Below are 16,929 nucleotides of genomic sequence, written 5' to 3' on the forward strand. Positions count from 1 at the left end.
ACAAAGCAGAGTATTTTCAGTAAACCTGCCCTATGCGCTTGGGGAGAGCCGTAAGGATTGCAATATGGTGAAAATTCCATTTAGTCTACCGGAGGGTAAGGTGGAGCTAGATGAAAACAAGTACGTAGGGGCTAGGGGTCAATTTGGTAATGGATGTTTGCTTGACAATAGCCTTTAAGTGCAAAATTATTTTTAGTGAACTGTCAATTTAAGGGCAGGACATATCAGGAGGAAAGATTGGCTTTATTAAAAAATTTATGAGAAGTAGTGTTGGCGGCAGTAAACATTTATTTTTATTTTTACTAGTCAAATGAATTAAAACCACCTCTTATGCTTAACCAGAAATGTTAAGCTCCAAATTACATCTATTCACACAGGATTTTAAACAGCTACAACTTACAGCCACCCAGGGAACACTAAAAAGTAAAGGTTCCTGGAGAATCCTTTAGGAGTTCTTCAAATTGAAACTGTGGGGGAACCCCTATAAGTTCTTCAAAGAACCCTTGAAAAAGGTTATTCGAATAACCTTTTTTGGGAACCCCTAAAAGTTATTTGAAGAACCCTTGAAAAGGGTTATTCAAATAACCTTTTGGGGTTCCTTTTTTAAACTCCCTGTTAAAAATATAAACTGCTCAAAAAAATTAAGGGAACACTAAAATAACACATCCTAGATCTGAATGAATGAAATAATCTTATTAAATACTTTTTTCTTTACATAGTTGAATGTGCTGACAACAAAATCACACAAAAATGATCAATGGAAATCAAATTTATCAACCCATGGAGGTCTGAATTTGGAGTCACCCTCAAAATTAAAGTGGAAAACCACACTACAGGCTGATCCAACTTTGATGTAATGTCCTTAAAACAAGTCAAAATGAGGCTCAGTAGTGTGTGTGGCCTCTACGTGCCTGTATGACCTCCCTACAACGCCTGGGCATGCTCCTGATGAGGTGGCGGATGGTCTCCTGAGGGATCTCCTCCCAGACCTGGACTAAAGCATCCGCCAACTCCTGGACAGTCTGTGGTGCAACGTGGCGTTGGTGGATGGAGCGAGACATGATGTCCCAGATGTGCTCAATTGGATTCAGGTCTGGGGAACGGGCGGGCCAGTCCATAGCATCAATGCCTTCCTCTTGCAGGAACTGCTGACACACTCCAGCCACATGAGGTCTAGCATTGTCTTGCATTAGGAGGAACCCAGGGCCAACCGCACCAGCATATGGTCTCACAAGGGGTCTGAGGATCTCATCTCGGTACCTAATGGCAGTCAGGCTACATCTGGCGAGCACATGGAGGGCTGTGCGGCCCCCCAAAGAAATGCCACCCCACACCATGACTGACCCACCGTCAAACCGGTCATGCTGGAGGATGTTGCAGGCAGCAGAACGTTCTCCACGGCGTCTCCAGACTCTGTCACGTCGGTCACATGTGCACAAGAGCACAGGGCGCCAGTGGCGAATTTGCCAATCTTGGTGTTCTCTGGCAAATGCCAAACGTCCTGCACGGTGTTGGGCTGTAAGCACAACCCCCACCTGTGGACGTCGGGCCCTCATACCACCCTCATGGAGTCTGTTTCTGACCGTTTGAGCAGACACATGCACATTTGTGGCCTGCTGGAGGTCATTTTGCAGGGCTCTGGCAGTGCTCCTCCTGCTCCTCCTTGCACAAAGGCGGAGGTAGCAGTCCTGCTGCTGGGTTGTTGCCCTCCTACGGCCTCCTCCACGTCTCCTGATGTACTGTCCTGTCTCCTGGTAGCACCTCCATGCTCTGGACACTACGCTGACAGACACAGCAAACCTTCTTGCCACAGCTCGCATTGATGTGCCATCCTGGATGAGCTGCACTACCTGAGCCACTTGTGTGGGTTGTAGACTCCGTCTCATGCTACCACTAGAGTGAAAGCACCGCCAGCATTCAAAAGTGACCAAAACATCAGCCAGGAAGCATAGGAACTGAGAAGTGGTCTGTGGTGCAAAACCAGTCCTTTATTGGGGGTGTCTTGCTAATTGCCTATACATTTCCACCTGTTGTCTATTCCATTTGCACAACAGCATGTGACATTTATTGTCAATCAGTGTTGCTTCCTAAGTGGACAGTTTGATTTCACAGAAGTGTTATTGACTTGGAGTTACATTGTGTTGTTTAAGTGTCCCCTTTATTTTTTTGAGCAGTGTATGTTCCTCTTCATCAGACAGCAGCTCACGTTTTCACAAGAGACTGTGTTTACGTCGTAAATAGAAGCAGGCCATTGTCTGCCTTCATCACGAGGTGTAATTACGGGAGTTCTGATTGGTTCCAAGTTTGGCAAATTTGCCTGAGCAGACAGTGTTGAAATATACTTTTTAAGAGAAAATGTGCAAGAATTAAAAGGTGCAAACAAATTTTATAGTCATAAGAATGTTTTACTGTCATACAAAAAAAATTGCTCCTCCCTCGACGGGGATCGATCAACTTCACTTTGGCCCATCACCTAATGATAGCGATGACACGTTTCAAGTTAATAGGCCACTGTGGAGTGGATTTACAGTGGTTTAAACAGACAAATCAGATTTTATTTGTCAATAACGCAGCCATCTTTTGACCAATCCCTTAGCTTTTCTTAAACTAAGTGAAGACATGTAGCTTTGCTTTGCTGTGAACCTCTAATTATGTAACCAAAATGTAAATCAGTGCAACCACTGCAGGGCTCAAACCCTGACATCAAGCCAAGGCAAGTATGCTAATCACAATCCAAAATAGAGTTCACACCCTTGCAGGGAGTTGCGCCACCCCACTTCTAACACCAATGCAGCAACCACCATTGGAAGAGATTTCTAGGATATTTTTCAACAAAATACAAACAGGTACTTAAGTTAATAAAGGCCTTTTATTTTCAATTGGTATATGGGTTGCAGTCTACAATAATAAAATACAACAAATCAGAGCAGAAAAATAGGAAAAATAATCAATACAATTATTTGAATGTACAACAGCATCATAGCCCACTCAGTCCCCAAGACTGTCCCCCTCCCCCTCCCCATCGACCGTGATCTGGTAAAAAAAAATCTAAACAGGATACTTAAATTGCTGTCTTTGGTGGAAATTATATGTTTTCTTCTATAGACTACATCTGAGAAAGACCATAGTATCAGGTGACATGCCTTTAGCGTAATTGCAATATCGACCCAGTTGGAACGATAACACACCCAAACACAACACTGAACTCCATTCAATAGTTAACATGGAATTCTGTGACACAGTGCAATCAAAGGAATTCAATCCGAGACATCATATGATAACATATGATAAAGAAGCAGTGCAGATGAATGACTGATGAATGTGCACAAAACTGCGAAACATTGAGTATTCATACAAATACATTGATGGCTACAATTCCATTTTAAATCGGAACAGCATGTCCCATTTACTATCATCAAATGGAATTTTAGGGAGTATAAATTAAAACAGGTGTATTGGCATGTAGTAATCTATGAAGATAGGGCTTCAATTGAAATGAGGGGCCAATAGGACTTTTGACTCAATTCATTCAATGCAGCAATGTGATCTGTAAAAAAGAAATGCTAATAAAATGCATTACGCAACATCAAATACTTTCAAGGGAAGGGGGAGGTCTGATTGGATATTTCAAGAAGAAAAAAATGGAGACTAAAACAGATAGAGGAGAGATGCAAGTCCCCTCGGGAGATGCCAAGTCCTAAAACTGCTAACCTGTACCTCTTTGTAGATAACAAGGGACCAGATAGGTTTATGAAATATATAGATAGCTGCCCTAAACCCATTAGAAGATTCAGTCCAGAAGCATCTGCTGTTCCGCCTCTCGGCTATGAAAAGCCAACTGACGTACTCCTGAGGTGCTGACCTGTTGCACCCTCTATAACCACTGTGACAATTTTTTGGACCCTGCGCTGGTCATCTATGAACATCTCTTATAATATCCACCTGGCACAGCCAGAAGAGGACTGGCCACCCCTCAGAGCTTGGTTCCTCTCTAGGTTTCTTCCTAGGTTCCTGCCTTTCTAGAGAGTTTTTCCTAGCGACTGTGCATCTACATCGCTTGCTTTTTGGGGTTTTAGGCTGGATATCTGTAAAAGCACTTTGCGACAACTGCTGATGTGAAAAGGGCTTTATAAAATCAATTTGATTGATTGATTGAAGCATCTATCACTTTGGTGTTTGTAGATCTGAAAGGATCAGACAGGCGTAAAGTAAACAAACTAGTGACAGCTCCACCTAGCTTTCCAATGAGGTACAGCGGAGCTTCTATCATATTGATAACACCCACCTCATTCCTTCAGCTCTGTAAACATTGAAGGGGCAAGAGCTATGGTTGTTTCTGGACCAGACCATGGTGAAGCCATTGTTATATTTCTCAGTTACACCAATCCCCTCCCTTAAGACTGCAAACACCAAAAGGGATAGGGGCAAGGGGAAGAGGCTGGGGGCTATTTTGGAACTGAACAAAATGGCTCTTGTAATTAGAGGAAGTAAGGCGTTGTTGTTCGGGGAGGGATGACCCGCTCCGAGTCGGGCACGGCGCGGAACAGCTTGGGCTCCCGTGTGTTCACATCCTTGAAAACCATGATGGAGGCAATGTTTCCACAGCGGTAACAATAGTTGGGTGCAGACCACACCGTCACCAGCTTCTCATCGAACATGAACTTGTAGCCCTCATGGACCAGCTGGTGTGCACGGCAGATCAGCTTCAGATTGTTGATGTGAACAAACTGAAATGGGGAAAGAAGGATCATGGATGGAACTCAGTATTCAACATAGGAGGTGAGGTGCACCCCCAAGAGTCCTTTCCACATGGACCTCTAGCAAGGCTCCAGATTAACTTTTCCCAGGGTGCATGTTCTGGTTTTTGCCCTAGCACTACAGAGCTGATTCAAATAACCAACTAATCTTCAAGCTTTGATTATTTGAATCAGCTGTGTTGTGCTAGGGCAAAAACCAAAATGTGCACCTGGGGAGGGGGGGGGGGGTTTACAATTCAAGCACTGAAGGTGTCGATAGTTAGAATGGTTGACCGATAGTTAGAATGACCATGTCACTTACTCTCTGCATTGGCAATGACGCATTGTGATTGACATGAGGCGAGACAACAAATGCGACCAAAACAGTCAGTCTGGAAGCCTGTCTAGGCCTGCATTTATTATTGTCCCCTTTGGTAGTTACCCCTCTACGCAGGAGAACAATTTTATGCATTTACCTCATTAGTGACCTTGGCGCCAAAGAGCCAGCCTGCACCTCGCGGACTGATGGCCCAAGTGTCCACATCCTCTGGGTCCGACCACACCAGGTCACAGAAGGCCCCCTTGTGGGGAATCTCTTGGTTGCGCTCGATCGTGCGGATCTGGTCCAGGGTCTTGATGTCAGGTGAAAGGCCACCATGCACACAAAGGATCTGCTCGTCTATCAACTGTGGTCAGAAACTCCAATTAGTTATAGACTCATACAGTACCAGTCAAAGGTTTGGAGACACCTACTCATTCAAGGGTTTTTCTTTATTTTTACTATTTTCTACATTGTAGAATAATAGTGAAGACATCAAAACTATGAAATAACACATATGGAATCATGTAGTAACCAAAAAAGTGTTAAACAATTCTAAATATAGTTTATATTTGAGATTCTTCAAAGTAGCCACCCTTTGCCTTGACGACAGCTTTGCACACTCTTGGCATTCTCTCAACCAGCTTCACCTGGAATGCTTGTCCAACAGTCTTGAAGGAGTTCCCACATATGTTGAGCACTTGTTGGCTGCTTTTCCTTCACTCTGCCGTCTGACTCATCCCAAACCATCTCAATTGGGTTGAGGTCGGGTGATTGTGAAGGCCAGGTCATCTGATGCAGCACTCCATCACTCTCCTTCTTGGTCAAATAGCCCATACACCGCCTGGAGGTGTGTTGGGTCATTGTCCTGTTGAAAAACAAATGATACTCCCACTAAGGGCAAACCAGATGGGATGGCGTATCGCTGCAGAATGCTGTGGTAGCCATGCTGGTTAAGTGTGCCTTGAATTCTAAATAAATCACTGACAGTGTTAGACTTCAGTGTGGCTTTGACATTATCGATCATAATCTGCTGCTGGAAAAACGTATGTGTTATGGCTTCACTCCACCTGCTATATTGTGGATACAGAGTTAACTGTCTAAAAGAACACAGAGGGTGTTCTTTAATGGAAGCCACTACAACATAATCCAGGTAGAATCAGGAATTCCCCAGGGCAGCTGTCAAGGCCCATTACTTTTTTCAATTTTTACTAATGACATGCCACTGGCTTTGAGTAAAGCCAGAGTGTCTACGTATGCGGATGACATGTTGAAAGCACCGAGCTGTCTGTTTGAACAACTGGCACACAGCTCAGACACCCATGCATACCCCACAAGACATGCCACCAGAGGTCTCTTCACAGTCCCCAAGTCCAGAACAGACTATGGGAGGCGCACAGTACTACCATAGTAGGTAACTGATGCAAGCAGTAGAATCAGATTTTAAAAAACATATAAAAATACACCTTATGGAACAGCTGGGACTGTGAAGCAACACAAACATAGGCACAGACACATGCATACACACATGATAACATACTCACTATACACACACGTACACATGGATTTTGTGTTGTAGATATGTGGTAGTAGAGTAGGGGCCTGAGGGCACACACTTAGTGTGCTGTGAAATCTGTTATGAATGTATTGTAATGTTTTTTTAGATGTATAACTGCCTTAATTTTGCTGGACCCCAGGAAGAGTAGCTGCTGCCTTGGCAGCAGCTAATGGGGATCCATAATAAATACAAATACAAAGCACCCCCACACCATCACACCTCCTCCATGCTTCACGGTGGGAACTACACATCCGTTCACCTACTCTGCATTTCACAAAGACACGGCGGTTGGAACCAAAAATCTCACATTTGGACTCATCAAACCAAAGGACAGTTTTCCACCGGTCTAATGTCCATTGATCGTGTTTCTTGGCCCAAGCAAGTCTCTTCTTCTTATTGGTGTCCTTTAGTAGCCTGATTCACGCAGTCTCCTCTGAACAGTTGATGTTGAGATGTGTCTGTTTCTTGAACTCTGTGAAGCATTTATTTGGGCTGCAATTTCTGAGGCTGGTAACTCTAATGAACTTATACTCTGCAGCAGAGGTAACTCTGGGTCTTCCTTTCCTGTGGCGGTCCTCATGAGTGCCACAACAACTGATTGCACACCTGTTAATTGAAATGCATTCCAGGTGACTACCTCATGAAGCTGGTTGAGAGAATGCCAAGAGTGTGCAAAGCTGTCATCAAGGCAAAGGGTGGCTACTTTGAAGAATCTAAAATCTAAAATATATTTTGATTTGTTTAAAACTTTTTTGGTTACTACATGATTCCATATGTGTTATTTCATAGTTTTGATGTCTTCACTATTATTCAACTATGTAGAAAATAGTAAAAATTAAATAAAAACCCTGGAATGAGTAGGTGTGTCCAAACCTTTGACTTGTACTGTAAGTGTGGGAAAATTTTACATAACAAAAGCACATGCACTTAAAAGAAGAGTGAAAGGTCAAGATGATTACCATTTCATTTATATTGTAAAAGTGGAAATCAATGGCTGGACTTACAGCGGCTACTGTTAGCATGTCAAATACTTTAGTGCAGTATCGCCAGGCGTTTGCATTCCCGTATTTCGTTTGGCACTCATCTGCAAAAAAAGAACTTATATTACACTTCACACATTAGAATTCTGGTAGCGCTTCATTTTATGGTACAAAATTCCCAGATATAATGGAAGAAAAGATCATTACACAGTAATAACCTATAAATTGGTCCTCCAGGTTGGGGGTTGTGCGCAGGGCTAACAACCCTGTCACGTAAAACGAAACGCTGTTACAGAAACCTAACAATGCAAATGCGAACTCGAAAAACAAATGGAGGCCCACCCCTGCCGAGGGGACTAATGAAGCAGACTGGTGAAAACCTCCAGGAAGCCAGCCTGCGGAAAAATCTTCTTCTTACAACCAAGACCTCAATCCGACTTGGGACCTGGAATGTCTGTACAATGTACCAAGCAGAAAAAGCAGCACAAGCCACCCAAGTTATAAAGGAATAAAGCAACTAGGGATTGCTGAAGCTTGCTGGACTGGTGCAGATTTGACCACACTATCAAAGCGGGGAAGTGATTGCCTATTCAGGACTCGAGGACAAAGACCATGACCACATTGAAGGTGTAGCTATCATGATGGCCAAGGCCCTGATGGAGTGGGAGGCAGTTTCACCAAGGATCATCACGGCAAGGTTTAACTCCAACGACAGGAAAGTCACCGTTATCCAATGCTACACACAAATAAACAATGCAGTGGAGGAATCAAAACAGCTCTATAACGAGAAGCTACAAGCAGTCTATGATGCAACACCCAGAAGAGACATCAAGATCCTAACGGGAGACCTAAACGCCAAGATAGGTTCAGACAACACAGGCAAAGGGACCATAATGGGGGTTCATGGCCTTGGTCAGATAAATGAAACTGGAGAGCTATTCAGAGACTTCTGTGCCAATAACAACCTAGTTGTAGGAGGTAGCATCTTTCCCCACAAGAGGATCCATAAAGCAACCTGGGACTCAGAACCAGATCGACCACATCATCATAGAAGGCAAATGGAGAAGGAGCTTACTTGATGTTAGAGTTAGGAGAGGTGCTGACATTGCCTCCGACCACCACATGCTCGTGGGAACCCTCAAAACCAAGCTGAGAGCCTTCAAAGATGCCAAGTAACAAACCACACCACAAGTTCAATATCCAGAGCTTCAGAACACAACCGATATAGGAGACATATGCTGTCACACTGCAGAACAGATTGAGTGCCATCTCACACCTCACTGAGGGAAGACACACTGGACGAGCACTGGACCATGTTAAAAAAACACCTGGTTAGAAACTTGGGCCGTAAGTCCTGGGCCGTAAGGAAAACTATCGGAAAGTGGCTCTCAGATGCAACCTGGATTCTTATAGAACAAAGGAGGCAGCTGAAACAGAACCTCAACTGCTGTAGCAATCCTGCAGAGATATCCAAACGTAACATTATGACTATAATTACTGTTCCCTGGAGGAGGGAAATGAGGTACAACATACCATGGGGAGTCGAAATCTCGCAACTTCGGTTGAAGGTTCTAAAATCACACCTGACAAGGTCAATGAAATCCGTGCCTCGCTGGAAGCCCAACCTTCCACAGGTGATAAGCATAAGGCTCAGATTAATTCCTTCAATTTAATACTGCTCTTCACCGAGCACAGGAACGGGTGGTGCGGGGCCAAATGGGTGTTGTATTTCGTTTCCCTCCTTCAGGGAACAGTAGTTATAGTCATAACGCTACGTTCTCTTCCAGTCAGTCAATTTCAGAACAACATACTATGGGGAAATAGAATCACGCCCCAAGCTGACCCCAACAGATACTAAATGAAACGGTCCATTGCAGACAACCCAGACCTGACCCCGCAAGATACGGCAGTTTGCGTATTGCGCACACGGCGTGCTGCCTAGTGACTTTTTCAGTATATGAATAGACACACCTTCTCTATTAATATACTGTCCATAATGTCTATACACACCATCATATACATACACCACCGTTCAAAGTTTGGGGTCACTTAGAAATGTCCTTATTTTCGAAAGAAATGCATTTTTTTTGTCCATTAAAATAACATCAAATTGATCAGATATACAGTGTAGACATTGTTAATGTTGTAAATGGCTATTGTAGCTGGAAAAGGCTGATTCTTTTATGGAATATCTACATAGGTGTACAGAGGCCCATTATCAGCAACCATCAGTCCTGTGTTCCAATAGCACCTTGTGTTTGCTAATCCAAGTTTATAATTTTAAAAGGCTAATTGATCATTAGAAAACCCTTTTGCAATTATGTTAGCACAGCTGAAAACTGTTTAAAGAAGCAATACAACTGGCCTTCTTGAGACTAGTTGAGTATCTGGAGCATCAGCAATTGTGGGTTCGAACAGAACAGAGTCTGCTGGAGATGGACCATTAAGGCCCTTTGCGCCACTAGGAGCTTAAAGGAATAAGCCAAGTGAGTCAACCTATAGATTACTTGTTTGTTTGTTCATTTAGTTAGAACCATTAAGTTAGCTGTCACAATAACTAGGGCACGAGACCCTACAAGGATCCATATTGTCTTAGGTCTTGTTAGAGTTGATGTGCCCCCAGCAATTAGGTATGCGTCTCACCGTAAAAGCCGTACACCTGTGTGATCTGCCTGCTTTCGTGATTTCCTCGTAGAAGCGTGATGCGGTCCGGCCACTTGGCTTTTAAGGCTAGCAGGTATGTGAATGTCTCCAAGCTGTAGTATCCCCTGTCCACAAAGTCTCCCTGAGGAAACAGAGACAGTCACTGACCAGGGTTCAGATCAATCTCAAGTCATCCAGTTTCTTACCATTCTCAATACCATCCTGCTACAGAACAGCTTAACAATAGAATACAGCTTCTTACTTACCATAAAAATGTAGTTTGTGTCTGGAACTTGTCCGCCAGTTCTGAAGAGTTCACATAGGTCATAAAACTGGAGACCGGGATCAGAAAAAGAATTTCACATTCATGGCAACTGGATCATACTACTATAAAAATGGGGATATTTAGAATGTGCATAGTAAAATAACAAAATAATTTGGGAAAGGTATCAAAAAAAAGGAAATTGGATAATACCTGGCCATGAATGTCTCCACAAACAGTGACTGGAGTGGATACTGGTTGAACATTTGATTCCTCGAGTAGCAAATCACATACGTAGTCACATAATCTCTGTAAGGGGTGAGACACATGACAAAATTATCAGGCTGCCAAATAACACTTGCACGTTGGGCCTACTGATATTTCGAAACGACCATATTTGAATTTGCTAATGTTAGATGTATCAACATTTTTTAAAAATTGCAGGGCTAGCAGGTACATCGAGCTCTGTTGACACAGCTTTCTTTACGAAACTTTTGAGGATTTCGCATTTTGTGGTCGTCTCGTCTTCTAAGTTGTTTCTGTGGGTTGCAAATAGCTAAGTTAGCATGACACGAGCAGAATTAAATGTAAAAGGCTTTGAAAATAAAATGCTTGCAGTACGCTCAGTGCGCCGTTGACATTTCACAGAGATGCGCTTGTTTTTGTGAGAAGTCTTCAAAAAAGAACAGGAACATCGAATTAAAGTTGCACTATGCATACATCGCTCTGTAATTTCCTGGTTGCTAAAACTCTTAATAGTTCGCCTAATTTCAGTTTGTGTGACAAAATAAGCTAGTATAGTGTAGAGAATCATTGTACCATCTAAACCACCATGAAATATATTTTCCATCAGGGGCACAACTTTCACTGGGGACATGTAGGACAGCAAGGACACCACAGAGCAGGCTGACAGGCTGTGTGGAGGAAAAGCTTCTGGAAGGTTCGCTGAACCAGCACGGGAAAGTTGAGCATAGTTCAGTGTGTATGTGTTGCTCTCTTTCACTGAGTTGTAAAAGCAAGCAGAGCAGAAACTGGCTACTCTTTAGTTGACTGATGTAGCTGGCAAGGTAACTGCTGTTTAACTTAACAGAAAAAAACTAAACTAGTGTTTATTCGCAGTGCTGAGCTAGTATTGTAACTGACATGTACAGTAACGTTATCTAATGTTTCATCCCCTCTCGAGTGAGGTGAATGAATAAGCTACGCTAGCTAGTAGCAGCTACCACAGCCAGGTCAGCTCTAGCCTGTAGTTATCTGTCAGATAGCGATATGAGGTGGCTATTACTACTACTACTACTACTACTACTACTACTAATACCACTAATACCACCACCACCTAACAGCTGTTGTTTGTATGAAAATGTTTTGTAACCTTTGTTTAGTCCCGTTTCAGAAGTAAATTAATTTGGCTAGCTTTCACCAGTTGATGTACTGTTACAGAGAAAGCTGCCCAAAAGTTGGCTAATGTTAGCTATTCTTTTTGCCTCAATCACACTAGATCTGAATCTAACGATGACACCATCGGCCAAACGACTGAAGATTTATATTCTGATGTTTTTTCAGTGCAATGTGAGTTTTATTAGTCAGTATGGCAATGTAACATTATTGATCTGTCAGTTTCCCTAGCTAATTCCTTGCTTTTCACACTGACACAGTAAAAAACTGCTATAAATGTCACAAGCTTCACTGTCACGGTGCACATTAGAGGTCTGCGTGGGACCGATTTCTTCATCCCACTCCCGACGGCAGACGCTGGCTTTCTGTCCGACTCCCACCCGCTACCGTAAGAACTGGTCCCAAACCCAACCACAGTCCCGCAATGTTATTTTAGGTGTATGTGACGCAGCTTACTTGCCAGCCACGGTCCCAGCAATTCTGCGCCCTATTAGCAATATCAAATGCGCAAACATAACTTAAGAAATAGGTTAAATTACCAGAGATTTTCACATGGCCCTTACATTGTATTACTGGGCTATATCAGCCAATATGCTAGATATATATATATATATGCCATTTAGCAGATGCTTTTACCCAAAGCGACTTACATGGAGACAACCTTTGAAAAAGCCCAATAGTGCTCTAAATATAGCCAGTAAATCAGTGACTCCTCCCTGTGAACCAGAGAGCTGGAACTGTAGAACACACTCAACATGTGATATCATATAACACACACACACACACACACACACACACACACACACACACACACAGAGAGATAGATACAGACACAGTTTAGGTAAGCTTTTTGATTGGTCCGCTCTAACCCTATTGGACAACACGACGGCTGAAATCTGAAGCTTGGAATTATATTGGTTGGCACTTGTTTATTTTATAAACATACAGTATACAGCACAGCATTAGCATTTACATATAGTATATTTGACAATTAAAGAGCAACATTTAATAGGGTTTAAATCAAACCATGTCGGGAAAATAAGCAGTGTTCCATAAACCACCCAGAGCTTCCATATACAGTGGGGGAAAAAAGTATTTAGTCAGCCACCAATTGTGCAAGTTCTCCCACTTAAAAGATGAGAGGCCTGTAATTTTCATCATAGGTACACGTCAACTATGACAGACAAAATGAGAGAAAAAAAATCCAGAAAATCACATTGTAGGATTTTTAATGAATTTTTTTGCAAATTATGGTGGAAAATAAGTATTTGGTCAATAACAAAAGTTTCTCAATACTTTGTTATATACCCTTTGTTGGCAATGACACAGGTCAAACGTTTTCTGTAAGTCTTCACAAGGTTTTCACACACTGTTGCTGGTATTTTGGCCCATTCCTCCATGCAGATCTCCTCTAGAGCAGTGATGTTCTACTTTCAACTCCCTCCAAAGATTTTCTATGGGGTTGAGATCTGGAGACTGGCTAGGCCACTCCAGGACCTTGAAATGCTTCTTACACTCCTTCGTTGCCCGGGCGGTGTGTTTGGGATTATTGTCATGCTGAAAGACCCAGCCACGTTTCATCTTCAATGACCTTGCTGATGGAAGGAGGTTTTCACTCAAAATATCACGATACATGGCCCCATTCATTCTTTCCTTTACACGGATCAGTCGTCCTGGTCCCTTTGCAGAAAAACAGCCCCAAAGCATGATGTTTCCACCCCCATGCTTCACAGTAGGTATGGTGTTCTTTGGATGCAACTCAGCATTCTTTGTCCTCCAAACACGACGAGTTGACTTTTTACCAAAAAGTTATATTTTGGTTTCATCTGACCATATGACATTCTCCCAATCCTCTTCTGGATCATCCAAATGCACTCTAGCAAACTTCAGACGGGCCTGGACATGTACTGGCTTAAGCAGGGGGACACGTCTGCCACTGCAGGATTTGAGTCCCTGGCGGCGTAGTGTGTTACTGATGGTAGGCTGTTACTTTGGTCCCAGCTCTCTGCAGGTCATTCACTAGGTCCCCCCGTGTGGTTCTGGGATTTTTGCTCACCGTTCTTGTGATCATTTTGACCCCACGGGGTGAGATCTTGCGTGGAGCCCCAGATCGAGGGAGATTATCAGTGGTCTTGTATGTCTTCCATTTCCTAATAATTGCTCCCACAGTTGATTTCTTCAAACCAAGCTGCTTACCTATTGCAGATTCAGTCTTCCCAGCCTGGTGCAGGTCTACAATTTTGTTTCTGGTGTCCTTTGACAGCTCTTTGGTCTTGGCCATAGTGGAGTTTGGAGTGTGACTGTTTGAGGTTGTGGACAGGTGTCTTTTATACTGATAACAAGTTCAAACAGGTGCCATTAATACAGGTAACGAGTGGAGGACAGAGGAGCCTCTTAAAGAAGAAGTTACAGGTCTGTGAGAGCCAGAAATCTTGCTTGTTTGTAGGTGACCAAATACTTATTTTCCAACATAATTTGCAAATAAATTCATTGCAAATCCTACAATGTGATTTTCTGGAATTTTTTCTCTCTCAATTTGTCTGACATAGGTGACGTGTACCTATGATGAAAATGACAAGCCTTTCATCTTTTTAATAATAATAATAATAATAATAATAATAATAAGCCATTTAGCAGACGCTTTTATCCAAAGCGACTTACAGTCATGCGTGCATACATTTTTACGTATGGGTGGTCCCGGGGATCGAACCCACTACCTTGGTGTTACAAGCGCCGTGCTCTACCAGCTGAGCTACAGAGGACCACCCATACGTGGGAGAACTTGCACAATTGGTGGCTGACTAAATACTTTTTTCCCCCCACTGTAGGTAGGACATTCCCACCATCTGGATTGGGAATTCCATCCTATCCCTCTGGAAAAATGTAGGACCCCTCCTGAGAAAGAGTCTTTGGATTCTCACAATGCACTTCAGACAGAGTGGCTGTGTGCAGATGCTGATGCTTGAACATTGATATGTTTATATAGCAAAGCAAGAGTCGTCCCTCAGCATGGAAAACCCTGGGGGTGTGGTCATGTTGAGAGCCCCACCCTCACCCATTAGCCCCTTCAGACCCAGTATGTCCAGTCCCGTGGTCCCATGAAGGACAAGGGGCACAGACTCTTCCTTTAACTGTCAGGAGGATGATGTCATTTGAAGAGAGCAGAGTTGGAGAGACTTGCACTTTCTCTTAAGCTATTTTTATAGCCTTTATAGACAGATTTTTACCTTGTCAGCTCGGGGATTCCATCCAGCAACCTTTCGGTTACTGGCCCAACGCGGCCCAACGCTCCTACCTGCCAGCCTATCTGCCGGGTCTGAATACTTATGTAAATGTCATATCAGTTTTTTATTTGTAATACATTTGCAAAAATGTCAAAAAACCTGTTTTTGCATTGTCATTATGGGGTATTGTGTGTAGATTGATGAGGAAAAAACGATTTAATAAATGTTAGAATATGGCTGTAATGTAACAAAATGTGGAAAAAGTCGAAGAGTCTGAATACTTTGAGTGCACTGTATATACACAAGAGGATATACAGTATAGATAATGAATGTGCTATAAGTATGACTGTAATATAAAGTGGGAATGTAATGTCTTGGTCACGCAGTTGAATAAATAGTAGCTAACTTATAGACCCCTTTCTGTGTTTGCAAACATTGCCGCACGAGGGCGATGTGGCCAAGTTGGTGGCAGAACATGAGTTATTTTAGAATGCCAGCATAAAAACGCCTCTATTTACATGTTGCTTATGAGTGCATTTCGCACTACTTTTGATTATAATTGGATTTTAAGGCTTGTATGAAAGTCCTGCTTAATATAATGTTTGTGTCATCATCGCAAATTAACTGTATTATACTTTTAAAACACTTCAACCAGTAAAACGTCTCTTTGGCTAGCTTTTGTTACAGCCTATGTCAATGAGCATTAGCATTCTAGCTAACAACTGCTGCATCCAAAATAGTTATTTTGCAAAGATCACAACCAAATATAATCTTAGCGACTGTTCAAGCAAGAATCGAAACATCATTGTAAGCGTAGGTGAACCCAAAAAAGTTAGTTTGTTTAGAAGTAATAAAAACGTAAATCTAGACTATGTTGAATGGGCACAGATGGCGACTGCTTTCTAACTGCAGCCAAGAGACGCGTGCATCTGTGCGTGACGTCAGTGTGTCGTGTACTGGAAAGGGGTCTATATAGTAACCGCTGAACAACAGTGTTGACTGCGTGTGTGTATGAGCTTGTGTGTGTTTATAATACGGGTGGTTGTGTGTATGTGTTTGAGTAACGTTAAGGGTTGACTGTGTGGAGAGTAAGTGCAAATAACGTTAACAGTAATCTCTAAGGTGCATATCCATCACAGGTCTAGCTAGTTAACTACTAGCGAGAATATACAACATCTCTTCTACCTTGATTACCCCAAGGCAAATCTGTCAGTGAACAAACAGCATGCAGACAAAACGGTCCAAGGTTTGTCGCTAAAATGTGTGTCGTGCTCAACTAACAAACAGGCAAGCTACTTGCTAGCTAACGTTAACTAAATTAGCTGCTTCCGTTTCGGTGAATATTGATGTCGCAATAAGATGGATAATAGCCTGATCGAATGCACTAACATTGCGGTATTGTTTAAGTACACGAATAAAAAGTAAATTCATGCTCACCTTTAGGTCGTTTTCTGGTAAATATTTGCACTGTCTTGCAATCTCAACATACTTATCCAAGTCCAACGGCGCCATTTTAAAAACGCTGACAATTCGGAAGTAAATGCATATCACTTCCTGTTCTCAAGCAAAGTGAGTTTCTACCAAAGATTATCTATTATAATGACAAGACAGTCGACTAACGGCTCTAAAAATGTAAATACATCCCCCGAAAGGCAGGCGGGAGGAGGCGAGATCAGATGGGAACATTCTAGATAGCCAATTATATTTTGTAACAAACATGTCAATACACTCATAACACCCTAAACACTATGAAACTTCTATTCGATCAAATAAACCTCACCTATCAAAATAGCAATTAACGTTTATCTTGAC

General features: G+C 42.6%; 1 protein-coding gene across 1 annotated transcript; it reads right to left on the reverse strand.

Moving 5' to 3' along the window:
• Positions 1-2,850: 2,850 nt before the first annotated feature.
• LOC311100066 (serine/threonine-protein phosphatase 6 catalytic subunit) lies at positions 2,851-16,634 on the reverse strand. Its single transcript, XM_084140807.1, has 7 exons — positions 16,555-16,634; positions 10,712-10,807; positions 10,503-10,568; positions 10,237-10,378; positions 7,618-7,697; positions 5,213-5,422; positions 2,851-4,727 (listed from the first exon to the last, which is right to left on the reverse strand). The coding sequence occupies exons 1-7, from the start codon at positions 16,627-16,629 to the stop codon at positions 4,479-4,481; spliced, it is 918 nt and encodes a 305-aa protein (XP_083996933.1). The 5' UTR covers positions 16,630-16,634; the 3' UTR covers positions 2,851-4,478.
• Positions 16,635-16,929: the final 295 nt, after the last annotated feature.

Source organism: Coregonus lavaretus, assembly GCF_964263955.1.
Source record: "Coregonus lavaretus genome assembly, chromosome: 24".
Lineage (NCBI taxonomy): Eukaryota > Metazoa > Chordata > Actinopteri > Salmoniformes > Salmonidae > Coregonus > Coregonus lavaretus.

Excerpts from the sequence above, each read along its gene's own strand:
- LOC311100066 (XM_084140807.1), bottom strand. The coding sequence starts at position 16,629 with ATGGCGCCGTTGGACTTGGATAAGTATGTTGAGATTGCAAGACAGTGC. Across the intron at positions 5,423-7,617 it reads ACATGCTAACAGTAGCCGCT|TTGATAGACGAGCAGATCCT; the intron begins GTAAGTCCAGCC and ends TTCTGACCACAG. Across the intron at positions 4,728-5,212 it reads GCGCCAAGGTCACTAATGAG|TTTGTTCACATCAACAATCT; the intron begins GTAAATGCATAA and ends TCCCCATTTCAG.